Below are 18,853 nucleotides of genomic sequence, written 5' to 3'. Positions count from 1 at the left end.
AGCAGATAGGATGGCAATACAGGTACAAGGGAGGCCCTTTATTCGGATCCTTAATCTGGACTATCCCATAGAGACTTGGAGCCAAGAGGAAATTGACTGGCAGCCTTAACCTATGTTTTGTTTGGAGAACTCCATGGATTTGTATCTATTAAGGGGTGTCCAAAGGCATTTGCAAAGACCTCGTAGGAGCTGCCAAAGGCCACCTTGACCGTTTCCAGGAAACCCTGGCAGCATACAGTGATGTTGACAGGCCTTCCTTACAATGTCTGGCAAGCAGGAATATTCTTCACATGGATGTCTCCTGGCTCTATACGATAGGTCACTTTTTTTCAGGTTTTCCTGCTTCCAGTGTATGGTATAGCCTCTTGTGCTAATAGATTTCTGCTGGAAAATTCTCCCCTTATTGTCTTTTCCAGTCAGTAGGAGATGTTTGTAGCCCTCCAGAGCCTTTTGAATAATAGAAGGGCCATATATTGGGATGAAAAGAAAATCACTTATATATTGGGGTGAAAGAAAATTACTTTCTATGCAAGCTTGATAGCAAATAGCCATAACATAGTTGTATACACTCTAGCATCCTCAAGGCTGCACACACTTTTTAGCAGCTCTCTGAAATAGAGAAGATGGGACCAGTAAAGTGAATTCTTGAATGCACATATGAGAGAAACAGTTCCCTATAGGCTATAAGCACATTCGGTAATACGTTTGGGGTAGAGTATCAATATGACCATGGTCTTGGTTGCTGAGGTACATGATCACGATACTTTCACCTTTCCTCTGGTGCCTCTGCTTACAGAACTAAAACTCCATACATAAACAACGAGATACACTATTCAGGTGAATGTTTCTTCTATTACCAGAATTCCAATCATTAAACCCTGGTATCCTCAATAAGAAATCAAATAATGTCATTCATTAAGCCAGCAGCAGCAATGAGATATAAGAGCTAGCTTCGTGGCTTCTCTAGTGCCATCACAAAATAGACTCGACATCTTCACAATGTACTATTCACACAATATCCAATTGAAAACGGCAGCCCTGCTTCACTCTCTGATGTCATCCATCACCATGTAAATAACTCGTATAGGTCACTATTCCCTAAGTCAGCTCTGATGGAACTCCTAACTTCACAGTCCATGCATAAGTAGTGCCCGTTGCAGGTCGTCTTCTATCTCTCTGTTCATCTCTCTGTGGATTCTTTTGAGACTTCATAATGTTTGGTTTTTGTTGCAGTATGGTGGTTAGTGCTATGCCAGTAGATCAGACATCACAAATACTAGAAGCCCTTTGCCTACCGGTGGCCACATCTCTTGAAGTAATATAGTTTTACCAAGCACAAGTCATTATTTCTGATCCCAGTATTGGTTTCGGTTGACCTCCTTCATGTTTTGCGGCTGATTTTATGGCTTTGCAGGAAGTAGTTACAGAGTCTCAAATGGCTAGACATGCAAGAGAGTATATAAGCTCTCGCAATTACACAGTTAGCATTGATCGTTTGTCAAATATATTTAGGTGAGTCAAAGGAAAAAGGTTATATATTGTTGCTGATTGAAAGGAGTGAAGCAGATCTTACATTTGTCATCTTACAGATATGTCAATCATCCAGAGCCACTAGCAAATTCTTTCAGGAGGCTGTGGCCATTGCTGAAAAATGTCTTTATACAGTGAGTACAAGCTGTCTCAATGATCCACCATATGCTCTGGAATCGAAAAAAAGAGTGATTAAAATAGTTAGGTTGATTCATGAGGGAAATTACTTCCCTTTTCTTTTGGACTAAAATCTTGAGAGGTGTGTACATTGAAGGGAACTGTTGAGGGATGGGTACAAAGCTTTATTTACGGTTCTTTGAACATTTTCTTTCAGGATGGGTTCTGACATGCGAACAATGGAGCGTCTCTGCCGACTTTGCAAATATGTTGTAAGTCTCAACTTTATGTTGATGCTTCTATTTTTTAATACCTTCTAGATCCTTGATTTCATGGTGTACATCTTTAGTAATTGGTTTATCGACTCAGTTGAATGCTCATGCACATGTACATGGGAAATACATGCTTCCAGCTCCATTGTTGTATTTCTCTCTTTATGTATAGATAGGTCATTCAGAATCTCTGAAAAACAGGTCTTGAGTTCAGGACTAATTGGATAGATCTTTGAAGTCTCTTGGGATTGTTCCTGCGACGTTAAAACTCCTCTCTCCTCATCTTCTGAAATCGTAGAGCTTGCTCAGCCAAGTTTCTTTTTTTTTTTTTACTCCAATTACCGAAGACGTGTTTGTTGCTTTATTGGATGCTCAGCCCGGTTTTGTAGATATTATACACTTTCTAGCTATCATACTGCAGAGGCCCATCCAGCAGTTCATGGAATGACCCCCCTTGGCGTGTACCTCCTCTCCCCTTTATAGTTTGATACCTTGCATTGTAGCCTCCTGTTACATTTTGATTCCCATTGTTACACCCGTTGCATGTATTTTATTTTCCTGGTTTTTAAGGTCAGCTTTTATTCAGTTTTGTTTGGAGTGTGGCCGATGGCCCTAGAGTCAAGCCCCTGAAATAGCAATGAAAGTACCTCTGCATAGTAAATGACATCCTCCACTGTCCCTACATCCCCGAAGCAACTAAACTCCACTTTGGCCACTCCTGGTTCTTGGCCTGAGGGTAGGCTCACTCCCTGGCATGCTTCCACATGGAGATGCTAAGCAGTGGTGCTTGCGTTGTACTAAGTTGATGCAATATAAAGAAATACGGAAAGGGGCGCCATGGATTGGGGCCAATGCTCTCTTGGGGTGGAACTCCGCCACTCCATGTCTCGTGCGCCGTGCATCTCTTTTAGTTCTATTGTTTTGAAGCGTCTAAAGTCTATTCGATCTATTCTCTTTCCTTGGCACGTGGTGCCCCTCCCCTTACAATGGTATAAGAGCTTCAATCGTGTGCTTATCTGAAAGCATACGAGTCCTAAGAGCAGACAAAGCAAGATGGCCCGACAAAGCATAGAAAGTGTCTAAATCAAACTCAAAAAGGATTCTCCTCGTAGCTTGGTCTGTCGAGCTTGAAAAGACGACTGGCTTTCCATCCTGAGACCTGCACCAAAGTTAAGGTTAGGTTCCTTCCATAAGGTTGTAGCCGACCGCAACATGGTCCATAAGCTATTGAATGGTCGAAACGGGCTTGGATAGACAAATATCCCCGTAGCGGTGATGGCAATACAATGATATAGCAATCACACTGGGCCATTAAGGTTTTCAGCTCGAGGAGAGATACTTGATGATAGATGTCTAGAAATTTCGGGTAATCGGTGAAACGATTGGGTCAAACTCCTCCAATCCCTCAATTTGAACCATAGCTACACTAGGTTTCTTTTCGGTGTGTATTGTGCAAGCCGAGTGAAGCTGGTAGCAGAGAGAAAATTCTCGAAAGTAGAGCTAGTGATGGCCAGTGTAATTCAAGTGTCATGTAACTTCGGGGTAAAATTTTCTTGAAAGCTTGCCAAGTCCTTGGAGTGTGCGGCTTGGTTGCTATAGACATCCACCATTGCATGGCACTGTCTCTGAAAACAGCTATCTTTGATTCTTCTCACAGTCCCCATGGCATAGTAGATATTGTCAAACTGCTATAGCTTTCATTGGATCTTCCTCCCAAAAAGGGAAAAAAAAAACCTTGTAAAATCTGGAAACTACTGTTTGGAATTTGTTTGAAATGAATTTTATCTGCTTTAAACCTGTCTTGGTGCCGATTTGACAATGGTTTGATTCTGGTTTCATTGGTTTGTACTTCACTCTTGGGAGGAGTGTTTCTGATTGTTGGAAAACCTCTAAACGATGCAGACCGGGTGTCTCGGGAGCGCTTGGTTGTATGTTGGAAAACCTCTGAACGACGCAGACTGAGTGTCTAAGGGAGCGTTTAGTTGTATGTTTGGAACCTCCAAGCGACGCGAGCTGCGGTCTGGGGAGCGTTTGTTTTGCGTTGGTTGATGACGGACCTCCGCGAATTTCGCTAGCAGTTTTTGGACGGCAACTCTTGGACCAGATGCTTTTGGGTTTGATGCTTTTCATGTAAATTGTAACATTTAATGCACTAGTAACTTGTGTGTAGCGAAAAATGATAACATAGTGAGCATTTCATTAAGAACAAGTTCCTAATGAGCATAGAGAGAGTACTTAGTTTAAGAAAGCAACATAGCAATTTACAACTAGTTAGTTTGGCATAGACAATACTTGAAAAGAGAGAGAGAAATAGAACAATTGACAACAGTTGAGGACCGGATTTACATGGAGCCGGTCTCCCCTCGAAACACGCTTTGTATTATAGCTTCTCCCGTCACAGGTCATTGGACCTTTTAGTCTTCTGGCCAATAGGAATCAAGCAAGCCATTGGACTGTTGGATGCTCATTGGACCCCTTGGTAAACTGTCCAATAGTCTTCTAGTGAGCTTAATTTCTCTTGGTTCTTTTATCAAGCATTTTTAAATTGATTAAACTAATTTATTCTAGCCTAATTCTCATTTGTCCACCTCTATGGCCATTCAATAGGATTTGAGGGGAGATTGGGGGCATCTGGGCTAGGAGCTTGCCAAGTGTCCATTATTCCCTTTGTGTAAAGGGAGAGCTTGGGAGTGTGTGTGTGTGTGTGTTTCTCTCTCTTCCCCTACCATTAGGGCTCGCCCCCTCCTTCCTAGGGATGTGGAAAGACTTTTTAGTCTTCCCATAACCATCCAATTTTCCCCACTTTTGACCATTGGACAATTTAAGAAAATTTAGGAACTTTAGCCTATGGAAATCTTAATGGAGTTGAACCTTAGGTCTTTTAAGCTCCATTGATGCACATTGCTCTTTTGCAGACTGTCCCCCTTTGGATCCCTATTTTCCCTCCTTTGGATCCCTGCTGAGACCGGTCTAGCAGCCTTACCAATATTCTAGTTTTTACTCCCCTGATACCTCCCCATATTAAATGGTCAGTTTAACATGAGAAAATCATTTGGGAGAATTAGATATTAGTTTTTATGACATTACCTCTCCCTTGAAATCATAGTTGTCCTCGACTATGAGGTAGAGAAGATAAAGCCTAGTCATTAGTCAGTTTGCTAGCGGGTAGAGGATCCCTATTTTACCCTACAACACCGTTTCACAATGGATGACTAGTCCATTTGGTGCTTGAGAGCCTTAGCTGCCGCAAGCATGTCTGCTCATTAGTCCGTATCAATCTTCCATAGTAGAGTGACAAGCTCTACTTGGTATTCGGGAGACGTCGTCTCCGCAAACATGATCGTAAGCATGTATACTTATTACATTTGTGCACAATAAAGAAAAAGGGAGTCTTATAAGACAGAAACTTTCTTCATTTTTACATATTTACATTTGCTTACTCTAGAGAATCATTGTAAGCATTGACAAGGTTTAGGTTATCCTTTAATTGTATGCCTTGCATCCATCTAGCATCTTCAAAAGGATAATTTTTAAACTTGATAAGATATCTTCGGATAGTCTTACCGCCTCTTAATACCTTGTCATTGTGTCGGAGAATGGACTCGGGCTACAACACCTCTTCTTGGTACTCGATCTCCGGTGGGTCTTCAATGGTTGCTTCTTGAGGTGGCTCTCCTTTGTAAGGCTTTAGTAGACTCACGTGGAAAGCATTGTGTATTGGCCAATGGTTGGGCAACTTGAGTTGATAGGCCATCTCATTGATCGGCCTAAGAATCTGAAAGGGACCATAGTACCTTTTTGCTAACTTAACATAGTACTTTTGGTGTCCCGTAGGATTCTTGCCTGTCGTGTGCCTTAATCGAGCCTTGGGAAACTTAAGCAAGACCCAATCATTTTGTTTTTGTTTAAAGGATAGGGCTCTTCTATGCTTATCAACAGCAGCCTTTTGCTTTTGCTGAGAGCTGGAAATAGCATCCTTAATCTTTTGGAAAAATTCTTGTAGGTCTCGGCTATATTCATGTGCAGTGAAGATCTTCCCATGTACCTTGAGTAGCAAGGGACTTTTTGATCTTTCCTCAATCACCTCAATAGGTGCTTTTCCCGTGGAAGTATGTACAGTGTTATTGTAAGCATACTCCACTAAAGGTAAGTACTTCTCTCATTGGGACTTTTTATCTACTTCTATGACATAAGCTTTTAGAAGATCAAGAATTGTTAGGTTAGCTATTTCACTTTAGCGGCTTTAGGTACCACGGTTTTACAAGTTTAATTCAATTATTTTTTCTCGCACAATTTGAGTGTAGTTGCGAGAGAGAGAGGAGGATTTTGACACACATTGGTGGCCCTCATAAGAAAGGAATGCAATCGAGCAAGCCAGGAGGCACAAGTGTGGGTTAAGGCTTCAGAGGCTACAGGAGATGGAGAAGCTTCACTTGTTCAAGCTCATCTTTTGCAGCATTTGAGATGTGAAATGTTGGAGCATCTCTCCATCCACCACCTACCTCCTTCCTTCTCCCCCTCTGTCTCATCGAAAGATGCCAAAATGAGGGCCCCCATGCCGAAGAGAAGTTTAGCCTTGTACCTAAATTCTCAAAGAGACCCTTCTAGAAATTACTGGTCATTCTAGGATCTCTATATGACACTATGGATATTGGCAAGCAGTGATACTTGAAGATTTGTGATATAAAGAGGGTTGCCATTTGATGGGCCTTGATAGTCTTTTTGACAAGTGTGAAATGTGCTTGTTTGCTAAACTTGTTCACTATCGTCCATATTCCTGTATTCCCATGGATAGACTTGGGCAATCCAAAGATAAAATCCATGCATATGCTCTCCCATGGTGAATTAGGGATTGGCAAAGGTTGAAGTAATCCAGGTTGCTTCCCTCTATCAAACTTTGTCTTTTGGCATACCACACATTTTGAAACATACTCTTGTATGTTTGCTTTCATGGCAGGCCAATAGAAGTATGTTTCTATCCCTTTTAGGGTAGATTGAATCCCTCTATGCCCCGCATAAGGAGGAGCATGAGATTCATACATTACTTTCTCACGTAGTGAGTTAGTAACGCATAGCCTATTTTCATAGAGAAGTAACCATCTTGTAAGGTAAATGGTTCTTCCTTCTTTCCTAGTGCAAGGGGTGAAATCACATCTTTAAAATCGGGATCAATAGCGTACTTATCTATCATAGAAGATAGATCATTGTGAGTTGCTATGGATACCGCATTCACTCTCGGTCGTCTTGAGAGTGCATCGACTACTTGATTATGCTTGTCAGCAATGTGAGCAATATGAAAATGGAATGCGAAAGGAATTTTGCCCACCTCATTTGTTTGTCGGAGAGCTTGGTCTGTGTCATAAAGTACTTAAGACTTTGGTGATCCATTTACAGAATGAAAGGAGTCCCCAATAATTAGTGCTTCCACGAGTTTAGAGCATGTAGAACTGCTAAGAGTTCTTTCTCATATATACCTAGAGCTTACTCAACAGGGTCGAGTCTCGACTTTCATAGGCTATGGCGTGCCCTTCTTGGAGCACAGGCGTCGCATTGGACCTCAAATGGCTTTCAGAGATTCGGCAGTGTAAGCACAGGTTGAGAGATAAGCTTCTCTTTGAGCTTTTTGAAAGCATTGTTCTCCTTGGACCATATATACCTAACGTTTTTCTATGTTAGGTCATGTAATGGTCCCGCGATTTGTGAGAACTTTTCTATGAAGCGTCTATAGTATGCTTACATACCTATAAAGCTTCTTAGTTCATGCAGATTCCTTGGATTAGGCCATCCTTTTATAACCTCTAACTTTGATGGATCCATTTGGATGCCATCTTGAGAGATAACATGACCTAAATATTGAATCTCTTGTAAGAAAAATTCTCTTTTCTTTCGATTAATATAAAGTTTATTCTCTCATAAAACTTGAAATATTACCTAGAAGTGTTGCTTGTGTTCGTCTAATGAATTAGAGTAGATGAGTATATCATCAAAGAACACTCCGGTAAAGCTTTGGTGAGGCCTGAATAACTTCTACATCGGACAGTTAAATGTGGCTGGTGCATTGGTCAAGCCAAAAGGCATGACAATGTACTCGTAAAGACCAAACGTAGTGCGAAATGCGGTCTTTACAATATCTTGATCAACTATCCTTATTTGATGGCAGCCACTTTTTAGGTCAATCCTACTAAAGTAGGTCGACCCGTGTAGTTTATCAAATAGGTCTTTCTACCCGTGGAACAGGAAACCTATTCTTGATAGTAATCCTATTTAGTGCTCTATAGTCGACACACTTACGATGTGTCATTTTCTTTTGCACTAATAACACCGGTGAACAAAATGAAGATGAGCTAGGCCTAACCATGCCTTTCTCAACCAACTCATGCACTTGCCGCATAATCTCCTCTTGTTGAGCTTGAGAAACTCAATAAGGAGGTTTATTAGGTGGTGAGCTTCTTGGAAGAAGTTCCATTGCATGGTCGTCATCCTCTCATTTGGGAGGTTCACAACGGATGTCGTCAATAAAAACATCTTGGAATCCCTTGAGGAAATTAGATAACTCTAATTCCTTTTGGTTGCTTATATCTTCTTTTGCTAAAAGATTAGGTTCATTTTGAGAATCTTTAACAAAAATCATGTACACGGAAATAGAGCTCTTTATTGACTTATTGAAAGCTTGCTTATGTACAATGGGTATGGTGCTAACCAACTCCTTAGCATCTATGTACATATCTTTTTCCTTGTACCTAAAGTAGATTTGTCTTTCAAGGAATTCAACATTGGCAGCCATGCAATCAAACCATGGTGCCCCTAGCATTACATCCTCATGCTTGAGAGGAGAGATGAAGAAATCCCCCTTGTCCACATAGCTTTTGGACATGGAGCCTCAATTTCCCAATTAAGGGAGTGACTGAGGCTTCTTGTCCCTTGAAAGCACCATTGGTAGGTAGGATATCTCCTATCTCATAGGCTTGGATGCCTAGCTTGGTGGCCAACTCTGTGGATATGAAATTGTTAGTAGAACCAGGGTCAGAGAGAATGAAAGCATCATGTTCTCTTACCTTTCCCCAAGCATGACATAGAGGAGATCCTTTGTGATGAGCATCCTCTTCTTGAATTTCAACTAAGGAAGCTCCAGGAGGTTCTTTACGTGTATTCTTGTGGAGGCAAGCACGATAGGCATGCCCTTGCTCCCCACACTTGAAACAACGGTTATCTTTTCGATAACGCTCTAGCTCTTCAAGAGAGAGTTTATTTTTGCCTTTATAAACTCCCTTCTCCTTGGCTTTGTTGTTGTTGGAGTTGCCTTTGGGAGACTTTTGGACGTTGTCCTTCCCCTTAGGCTCACTACGGTCCTTGTTTTCCATGGGCTTAAGATTTCTCTTAGCCCCTTGTTGGAAGATGATTCTTGAAGCCACCATGGTATGGTGTATGACCGCAAATATGGTGCGAGGCCTTTGGGAGTAAACATATCCGTTATATCCTCAGATAAACCCGCACAAAATTGTTGTTTTTGCTCTCCAAAATCCATCTTTTTGTAGACAGTGGCTTTGAGATGTAAATCCCAAAACTTGTCTACATATTTGTGAATAGATTCATTCAAGCTTCGCCATTCGGTGAGTACTTTGTCTTTGGCATCGCTACCCAAAAACTACTTCATGATGGAAGCTCTTAAAGCTTTCCATGTTCATGGAGCTTCACTGTTTGCTCGCAGGCTAGCTCACAGGCTAGACCACCATTGCTTGGCGGACTTTTGAAAATGCATAGAGCTACATGACGTAGCTTCGAGGATTCCGTGAAGCCCTCATCTCGCATCGAATTGTTGGATAAAGGCTAAGACTTTGTCCATAGCACCAAAGGTGCCATCGTAGGTAAGGAAAGAGATGTTCTTTCCTCCCTCTTTGAACTTTTTGAGCATGGACGACCTTTTCCAGGCGGCATAGGATTTCCTATGGCCTCTTCTCTTAGGCGGTTCGAGAGCTGCACCATCACTTTCTTCAAAAGTGGAAGAGGATGAGGAGGATGGAGAAGAGGGTGACCTCTTTCTCACCTTTTTCTTCCCTTGTTTCTCCTTTTCTGCACCATCACTTTCTTCAAAAGAGGAAGAGAATGAAGAAGGGAGAAAGAGTGACCTCTTTTTCGTCTTTTTTTTCTCTTGTTTCCTTTCTTCCCTCTTTGAATTATGGTGAAGAGGAGTATGCGATGGTCTTCTTCGTTTTGGGGGTGTTGGAGAGCGTTTTGCCCGCCGTCTTCGTGGAGCCATCTCCACAGAGGTGGTAGGAGACTCGCTTCTTTCTCGTTCTTTCGGTGGGGACTCTACCGTTGAAACTTGGGCTCTCCTTTGAGAGGGAGATGCCTCATCGAGTAGTAAGTTTTTGAGCCCTTCGTACGGATCCTCCTCTTCTTCCCTTATCGGAGAGAGTCCTCTTTTGGAAGTCTCACCGGGAGCTTTCCTAGGTACTCTCTCTTCTTGGTGGGGAGTTTGGAGAATACGATGGGTGCACAATTGCTGTAGCACTTCACCTTGGAGGGATGGATTGCCCAGGGCTTGTTGAAGCCTAGGAACAAGATAGTTTACAAGTATAGGGGCTTCATTAGTTGCTCTTTCATTAGCAAAATCAAAGCTATCAACATTCATTTCAATCTCTTTTCCCTTGTCAGCCATACTGGCAAATTTTAGATGTAAATTTTTACTTGTACTTCGGCACTTCAAGCCCTAGTTGCTACTCCTCTTTACCTTCAAAGATAAGCACTCAGGCATCTATACCCGTGGCTCGAATATTATTAATTGCAAGGAATAGAAGAGAGGGTTTCACAGAACCAAGACAGCACCGGTTCTTGTCAAGCTTCTAATAGCTCAATAATGGTTAAGCCATAGGCAAACCCCGTAGGACTCCATTATTAAGACCATAGCCCTCGACGGTATCCTCGTTAATTGCATAAAGCAGGCGTGCTTCAAGGATGAAAAATCCCTATTCTATTTACTGTTTTGCAATTAATAATATTAACCATTTGTAGCAAGCTCGAGGACCTCTCTTCTTAGCAAGAAAAGAGAAACCAATAGCTCTGATACCAATGTAAAGAGAACAGTGAAACAAGCAGGAAACACGCAGAACACTCTGACTAAAGAAGGTGATGTTTGGAGAAGATTTTGAGTTCCTACGAGGAAGGTACCAATGAAGCAATGCCCGGTTTTAGATCAACACGTGGAGCCTCGGCCGCAATGAAACTCTGGGAAATTTTTTGATTTTCTTAAAGGCAATGCTCAACCTCCAACTTGAATGTGTCTGTAGCAGTTGCTTCTAACACTGGAGGGTTGAAGGAAGGGTTGAGGGGGTGGATAGTGGTCTAGGGAGTGAATAGGGTGAGGAGAGAGAGAAGCGGTGGTAGGGGGAGGGTAGGCGCGAGAGGGAGTAGGTATGTACAAGGGGAGGAGAGGGGGTGGGTAGGGGCGAGGGGGTGAGGGCACTAGGTAGGGGCGAGAGCTCTACGGGTGGAGAGGGGCGAGGAGGGAGGGGAGGGGGTGGTTAGGGGCGAGGGGGAGAGAGGGGGTGGGTAGGGGCAAGGTCTTGGAGGGAGGGGTTGGGTAGGGGTGAGGGAGAGAGGGGGTAGGGGTGAGTGGGGTTGGGAAGGGGAGGGCAAGGCCGAGTGAGGGTGGGAGGGGGTGGGGAGGGGTAGGGAGGAAGGGTTGAGGAACAAAGAGAGAGGGGAGGGAGGTAGGAGGCGAGAGAGGACAAGTAGGGGGTGGTGAAGCCAAGAAAGAGGAGGCACAAAAACAGAGTTTGTACAAACCAATCTGTTGCAAAATCTTGTGCATTCCTGCAGAAGGGGCTACATGGATCTTGTTCTATGACCTTGACCCGAGCAAAGATACTTGTCTATGTTGCACATGGCCTAGCAGAGCCGGGTGGGTATCAGAAACGCCGAAGTTTGCTCCCTTTGTGGGGTCTGGAGAGGGCAGTACTGAAGATTTCACTGTAGGTGAAGAAGTTGCCGTGGCTAGGAGTAGAGAGATATTAGTGTCATCCCCTTTGAAACTGGCTTGGTATCGCTGTAAGCCGCCTTGAAGAGGCTAGGCGAAGGGTAGTTCACCAGACACAGAGAACTTAAGTTGGTTTGAACAGTCCGACATAGATGGTGCTAAGGTTGAGGTGTATGTGAACTCTTGTAGATCCTCGACACTTATTGTTACCTCAAGTGGCTTACTGGGTTCAATGATTGTAGAGACGTTGGAGGAGAATGTCCCTTTAGGCAAAGATTGGATAGAGACCCCGTAACAAGGCATAGACTTGGTAGCGTCCAACCACTCCAACAGATCTTTGTCTGACCCGTCAGGTGGAGTAGGCTGTTCTTGTTCAAGGTTGGTTTCCATTGACAAAGATCTTTGCTGCACTACGGGATCCATGCCTCCTACTAGGCGAATGGGTTGCATTGGGGAGCCAGGAGTATGTATCCACATTGCGTCGTTTCCCCAATCATGAAGCCCTCTGTAATGGGTGCTCCTCAATGCAGTGTGTGTGAGATCTCACACCACAGAATTCAAACACAGAAGACAATGAACAACAACAGAGCAACAACAGCACGACTCAGCAATGAACCTGAACATGAACAACATGAAAATCAACTAACTCAAATTTGGGACAATCTTTACTGTAGTGATCCTTCGCTTCAGGGCAATGACGGCAGGGAGGGGACCCTTCTGGTAGAGGGCATTTGGTTTGATAGTGTCCATAGTCTCCGCATTTGTAGCATAAAATAGGCCGATTCAATGGGCGAGTCGAAGGGGGAGGTGTTCCTTGCTCCTGGTGCATGGAGTTAGAGGTGGAGGTGTAGAAGCTTTGAGGAGATGAGGGAGCATGGGTATTATAAAAGCTCTAAGAGGGAAAAGTGCTCTACATACCTTACATAGGAGGGGCTGTCAGCAAAGGTGGCATGTGGTTTGGATGGCCATAGGGGGAAACTATGTGGGACCCTTGTTGAAAAGTAGGACCAAGACTTTGCTGTATTTGTCGCAATCCCTTGAGGTAGTAGCAATCCTTGTCCTCATGTGGAGACTTTTCACAGAAGTGGCAATAAGCCCGAAGGGGGCATTCTTGTAGAGGGTGCCCTGGAGAGCGGCATGAGCTACACCAGACCATAGCCTTAGTCTCCTGCTGAGACCTAAGCTCCGCTAGCTCGCGCTTGATCTGGTCCAAAGCCTCATGATGTGGAGGCTTCTCCTGTCGAAGACAAAAGGACTTCTCCTCTTGAAGAGATCTCTGTAACTTTAGGGCTTCCAGTTCCCTGCATAAAGAGGTTAAAGGATCAGAGGGACTTTCGAAAAAGATTGAGGTGGTCTCTACGCGAGGAGAGTCAATGAACGTCTTCCTAGATCCTTCTATCTGAGTAGCCGCTGCGACAAAATCCTCGAGAGTGGCGTCAGTCCGGAGACTCTCTCGAGTTTTTGTTGAGAGGTTTTGGGAAGAGCCTTCTCCACCCATTGCTTAACCATAAACTCACCTAGTTGCCGAGGAAGCTTAGCGACCGGAGACTTGGTTCTGGTCATGAGTTGTGCAAAAGTCTCATTTGGCTGGAGCATCAGATTGGCTAATTCATCCAGAACCTTCTCTTGGAAGTTCCTGGGCCTGAAAGCTTCATAGAACTGTCGTCGTAACATGGCCCAAGTTGTATAGTGGTTCTCTGCAAACTGATTGTACCATTTGTCGGCTAAGCCATCCAAGGTGGATGGAAAGAGTACTAAGTAGGCATCTTCTCGGTTGAGACTATGTTGAGGTGGTGGTGATCTGGCCTCGTGTCCACTACACCATCTGTATCACTTGCCACGTGTCACTACCTAGGGGAGAGTCCGTCCAGTGTGAACTCCTGACCAATTGTGACCAACTGAAGTAACTCTCTGATCTGTATCACTTGCCACGTGTCACTGCCTAGGGGAGAGTCCGTCGAGTGTGAACTCCTGACCAATTGTGACCAATTGAAGTAACTCTCTGTGTGCACGAGTGACACTGTAGCCCTGCTACATCTACATCAGAGTCTATATAGCATCGTTGAGCGACATCAAGCAGGCCCTCCCAGAGAATGGACTATGGAGGACATTGAGGCCATATTGTAGAGACCCATGAGAGAGTTCATGGGATGATCACTATAACCGGCCTGTACAATGTAGAGGGCGGTACTATTTCAATTACCTGTTAACTTTACACAAAGCATTGAGAAGGAAAGAGAACACAGATGCGTCCAGCGACTAGAATGTCACTGTGCACACGAGACCGACACCCTGTAGGCCCCAAGGACTGGCGTCCCTTTCGGTATTTCTTTATTTAATTTAAGGTAGACGATCCGACCACTTAGTACAAGCTTTCACAAAGCTGTCCAAACCTGGCGAGGGCTGAAAACGCAGGTTTCCGACCTGATTTCGGCAGCATAACGGCGCAAAAACCCCTATAGGTCAAAAGTACCTGTCTAGGGGGGATTCCCTCGCTATCTGGAAGCTTTTTGGTGAGCTATCACGGAAATTCAGCATGCTGTTATTCTCTGTTTTTCATTGCCGGGTGCCCAAAAGCTTATACACGCATCCCAAGGCTCTCACGAGGCTCCCCTGGTGTTCCCTTGCAGTTTAAGTGCGAAACCCTAAACCTGCAGAAAAACACAACAGGTTGTAATTCCCTGTTTTGGATCGTTTTTAGCGGAGCGAACACGCCTACGCGTGTCCCAAGGGTTCCCGCACGCAATGGCACAGTTCCCTTGTAAATTGGACGAGTTTTCTCGTGAGAAAACTCTCCAAACTCACAATCTTTCGTTGGAATTGTGCGTACCTATGGGGGATTAGCAATTAGCTAATCCGGTTCCTGTTCAGAAGGCACTTGCCTTGGCGAACGCGCATAAACCCCCAGAACTGTACATATTCATCTGAGTAGCCCAACTAGTGGGGCATTACCATATGTACCAAAGGGGAGAGAGGGATGCACGAGAGCAAGTCATCGCGCTACATGACAGAGGAGAAGTCAAGCTTTCCATTAAAGTTGTAGACTTGCACCCACTACTCACACGCAGACTGTAGGCTGATTTTTATACATAAGTGACCTGTGCACGATTCGTGCTTCGTTAGAGCCGAGTCTTTGGAAGTGGCAAAACTGCCTGGAGCCGCCATGTGTCGAGTTTGCGCCTTTTGAGTTAATTCCCTAGTTCCCACTGACTTATAAAGTTATAAGTGACTTTCCGAGTGGCCCAGACTTCATTTGGCACACACAGGCTTCCATACTCATGAGAATTCAGTGCTAACTGGCCCGACTAGTCCCAGACTGACCTACCTAGACTCCCGATGTGAGAAACCTGTTCGGCCGTAGCCGTTTCACACTGGCCATGCAATGTCCACTTGCACCTTTTCAAGGGTTCCGGGGAAAATAAGTAAAAATAAAAATAAATAAAAATATCTAGTACTTATTTAAGGAAGACAACAGGAAAAATACACCTCCTGGTGACACACCTCACCCTTGAAATATTGCAAGTGACCTTGCTTGCATGCCAATAATACATGCGGTATCTCTTGATATCACATATATTCTATGATGGGAATCCAAGATATACATGCTTCCGGAAATGTAGCATTGGACGATTAAACAATCCTACCAACTTGGCTTGAGGCTATCATGTGTGCCACTTATGTATTTAACACGTGTCCTATGAAAGCTTTGTAGTCTATGACTCCGTATGAAGCATGGCATGATAGAAAGTCATCTATTGAGCACATGTGTATTTTTGGCTATTTGTCTCATACTTCGGTGTCACAAATGCAGCACAAAAAATTGGATGATAAGGTCGTCAAAATTCAAATGCATTTTATTGGTTAATAGTGCTGAAAGCAAAGGTTACAGGTTTTACCGTCCACAAACAAAGCGTATCTTGGTTTCATGGGATGTTGTGTTTGCGGAAGATTTTGTTCAGTCCTTGCTCTCATGTACTAGAGACAATAATGTAAGCTCACATGACATTTATGACAATTTGTTGCCTCTTTTTAGTGGTAAAAGTTCGAATGTAAATTCCAATGAGGCAAATGTAAAGCCTATGGGGGCTTTTAAAAATGCTATAGATCAGTCTATTTCTAATGCAGATGTACATGTGTACTGATGTGGAGAGGGCTGAGAATGAGAAGGCTAGAGGTATGCCAAAATGGTTAGTGCATACTCTGCGTGACACTAAATTGGATGCACCTTTGTCTAGTCATACTCGTTCAGGCTCTCGCCATGCATCTTATGCATCATATTGCTATGCTTTGGTTGTCTCCAATTTATATAATGATGAGGAACCTCTATCTTTTGATGAAGCGCAAAATTCAAAAAATTGGATGGCTACCATGCAATCAGAATCTGATGCACTTATGCGTACTATGCGTTTTCTATGTGCATTGGCAGCTCATTTTGGTTGGGATGTACATCAATCATACATTTTTACCACTTTCTTGAATGGTGACATATTTGAGGAAGTTTATGTAACGTAGCCTTGCGGTTTTGTCAAGAAAGGACAAGAGAATAAAGTGTGCAAATGTAAGAAAGTTTTGTATGAGTTGAAGCAACCTCCTCGTGCTTGGTTGACGCTCATTTGGTCAAACGAGGCTTTCGTAACACTCCAACAAAAAGCACTGTGTATGTAAAGCGTGAGGGTGATGTACTTCTCATTCTCCTTCTCTATGTGAATGATTTATTGATCACTGGACCAAGTGAGGGACATATTGTTGAATTTAAGGTTGATTTGAATGCTACTTTCAAGATGAAAGATTTGGGGCTTTGCATCATTACTTGGCCGTACAGTTTAAGCAGTGTGATGGTGGTATTGCCTTGTGTCAGACAAGTTACATAGAGACATTGCTATGTAAGTTTGGACTTGAGGATTGCAAACCTATTGCCACTCCCATGGAAATAGGTTTGAAAATTGAGTCTTCATGATTCTCGTGATCTTGTCGATGTCACTCTTTACCAAATTGTTGTTGGTTGCCTTATTTATGTATGCAACACGAGGCCGGATATTCAGTTTGCAATTCCACAAGTCAACAGATTTATGCATAGCCAGGGTCTAAACATTGGCAGGATGTTGAGAGGATTTTTTGCTACTTGAGTAGCACTTTATATCTTGGCTTGTTTTATCACGGGGGGGGGGGGGGGGGGGGGGAGGGTCATTGCTGCCAAATTTACATGCTTTTTCGGACTCAAGATTGGGGGGATTGTTTTGACACGCGAGTGTCCACAAGTGGTTTTTGTTTCATGTTGTCGTTCATGTTTCTCATGGTTGAGCAAGAAGCAACCTACTGTAGCCACTTCTAGTTGTGAGGCTGAGTACATGATAGTCTTCATAGGTACGGTTGAGTGTGTATGGCTCAGACGCCTTATGGCTGATTTGGATGTTGGACATGATACTGCCAACACCATCTACACTGACAGTCAAAGTGCATTGGCAGTTGCAAGGAACCCAATTTTTCATGCTCGCACAAAGCACATTAAAGGTGCATCACCACTATGCCAGGGAGAGGCTCTTAGCTGGAGAGATCGGCTTGGCTTATGTGCCAACATAGGACCACCTTGCAGATCTTTTCACAAAGGCATTGTATCGTGAGAAGTTTGAAGCTTTTCGCAAACCTTTGGACTTACTCCCCTTTGTGGACTGATCATGTCCTCAGGGCATGGCACTTCCCTATACTCTATGTGCCAGCTCTTGCTCACTACAGCACTCCCAAGGGGATTTGTTACCATATACATTTGATCGTTACCATACACATGTGGTAGTGATGTGTGTGAACACACTTAGCTACATGGGGACACACGTGTCTCATGGTTTGCAGTGTGCCATTGGTCAGATACGCACATCCTCACATCATCTGGAGATTGAGACTGGTAGATTCAGAGTAATTCCAGCACACAACAGGATATGCTGCTTATGCTAGCTACAGCCAGAGACAGAGCTACATTACATATGTCATTTGCACAGTGTACTCTGAGATACGGGGCTGTTTCCATTGCTTATTCAGGGAGGGTTTCGGTCCTTTCTCGAGGGTCATGAGTTATGAGGATCAAAGATGTCTTGGGCTATATCTACTTGAGTTACACAGAGATATAAAGACACTTTAATGGGGAGAGATAAAGAGAGATAGTCCCAGAGACAGATTACAGATTTCTTTTCACTAGATATGGGACAGCCAGAGGAGCAGCCATCATTGCAGAGCTCGGCTCACACTCTTTCGACCACTACAGGCACTCTCATCGACCGAGCATTGGTGGAGCTACGGAGATCCAGACGGCCACGATTGGGGAGAGGGGCTACATAGCATCAACGGAGACTGCAGCAGAGGATTCGAGCCATACTCTCTCGACATCCAAAGTGCTAATGAGGATGGATTCTAGTAGTAGTATCTTTGTTCTAGTTCTTTCTTTTGTACCCAGACATAGTATTAGATTCACTATTCTGTAATAGAAACAGAAGGTGGTAAAGACATCTTGGTGGATGGATGTGATCATAAAGACGCAGAGTAAGGCGGATGAGGCCGAGAAATGGATAGAAGTCGCTAAGAAAGGGAAAGGGAAAGAAACCACATCCATACCCACTCCTACAATCATCAACATGACTCTAGAAGAAGAGCAACGAAGGAAAACTAGAGCCTTGCATATAAGAGTAACCGGTCTAAAAGACCGAGATGATGTGGAAGGGAAAGTCGAAGAACTTCTCTGCATGATGGGTAGTGAGGCTACTCATACAAAGGCATGGAGAGTAGGGAAGAAGACACAAGGCAATGGGGAGACTTTAAAAGGGAGAGCTTTAATCATCCATTTCTCGTCCATAGAGGCAAAGAAGGATTTCTTGAAGAAGCGCCCTACACTAAAGAAAACGGGCATATTCCTTGGAGATGACCTCACTCTCACACAGCTTACGCATATGAGGGAGGTAATGCCAGAGAT

The 18,853-nt window shown here is 43.7% G+C and overlaps 1 protein-coding gene across 9 annotated transcripts in view; it reads left to right on the top strand.

Moving 5' to 3' along the window:
• Positions 1 to 18,853, top strand: part of MOS14 (ARM repeat superfamily protein) — a 223,380-nt gene that overhangs the window by 198,853 nt on the left and 5,674 nt on the right. For all 9 annotated transcript variants that reach the window (XM_086517695.1, XM_086517694.1, XM_086517699.1 and 6 more), the window contains 4 exons: positions 1,234 to 1,315; positions 1,415 to 1,512; positions 1,590 to 1,664; positions 1,865 to 1,919. In XM_086517695.1, the coding sequence (XP_086373821.1) occupies positions 1,234 to 1,315; positions 1,415 to 1,512; positions 1,590 to 1,664; positions 1,865 to 1,919 (310 nt within the window). The remainder of the gene's footprint in view (positions 1 to 1,233; positions 1,316 to 1,414; positions 1,513 to 1,589; positions 1,665 to 1,864; positions 1,920 to 18,853) is intronic.

The sequence above is a fragment of the Adiantum capillus-veneris genome, chromosome 8 (assembly GCF_014529385.1).
Source record: "Adiantum capillus-veneris isolate H3 chromosome 8, ASM1452938v2, whole genome shotgun sequence".
In the NCBI taxonomy this organism is placed as follows: Eukaryota; Viridiplantae; Streptophyta; class Polypodiopsida; order Polypodiales; family Pteridaceae; genus Adiantum; species Adiantum capillus-veneris.
Note: the sequence above shows the minus strand (reverse complement) of the source record. Positions and strands in the feature narration are given on the sequence as shown.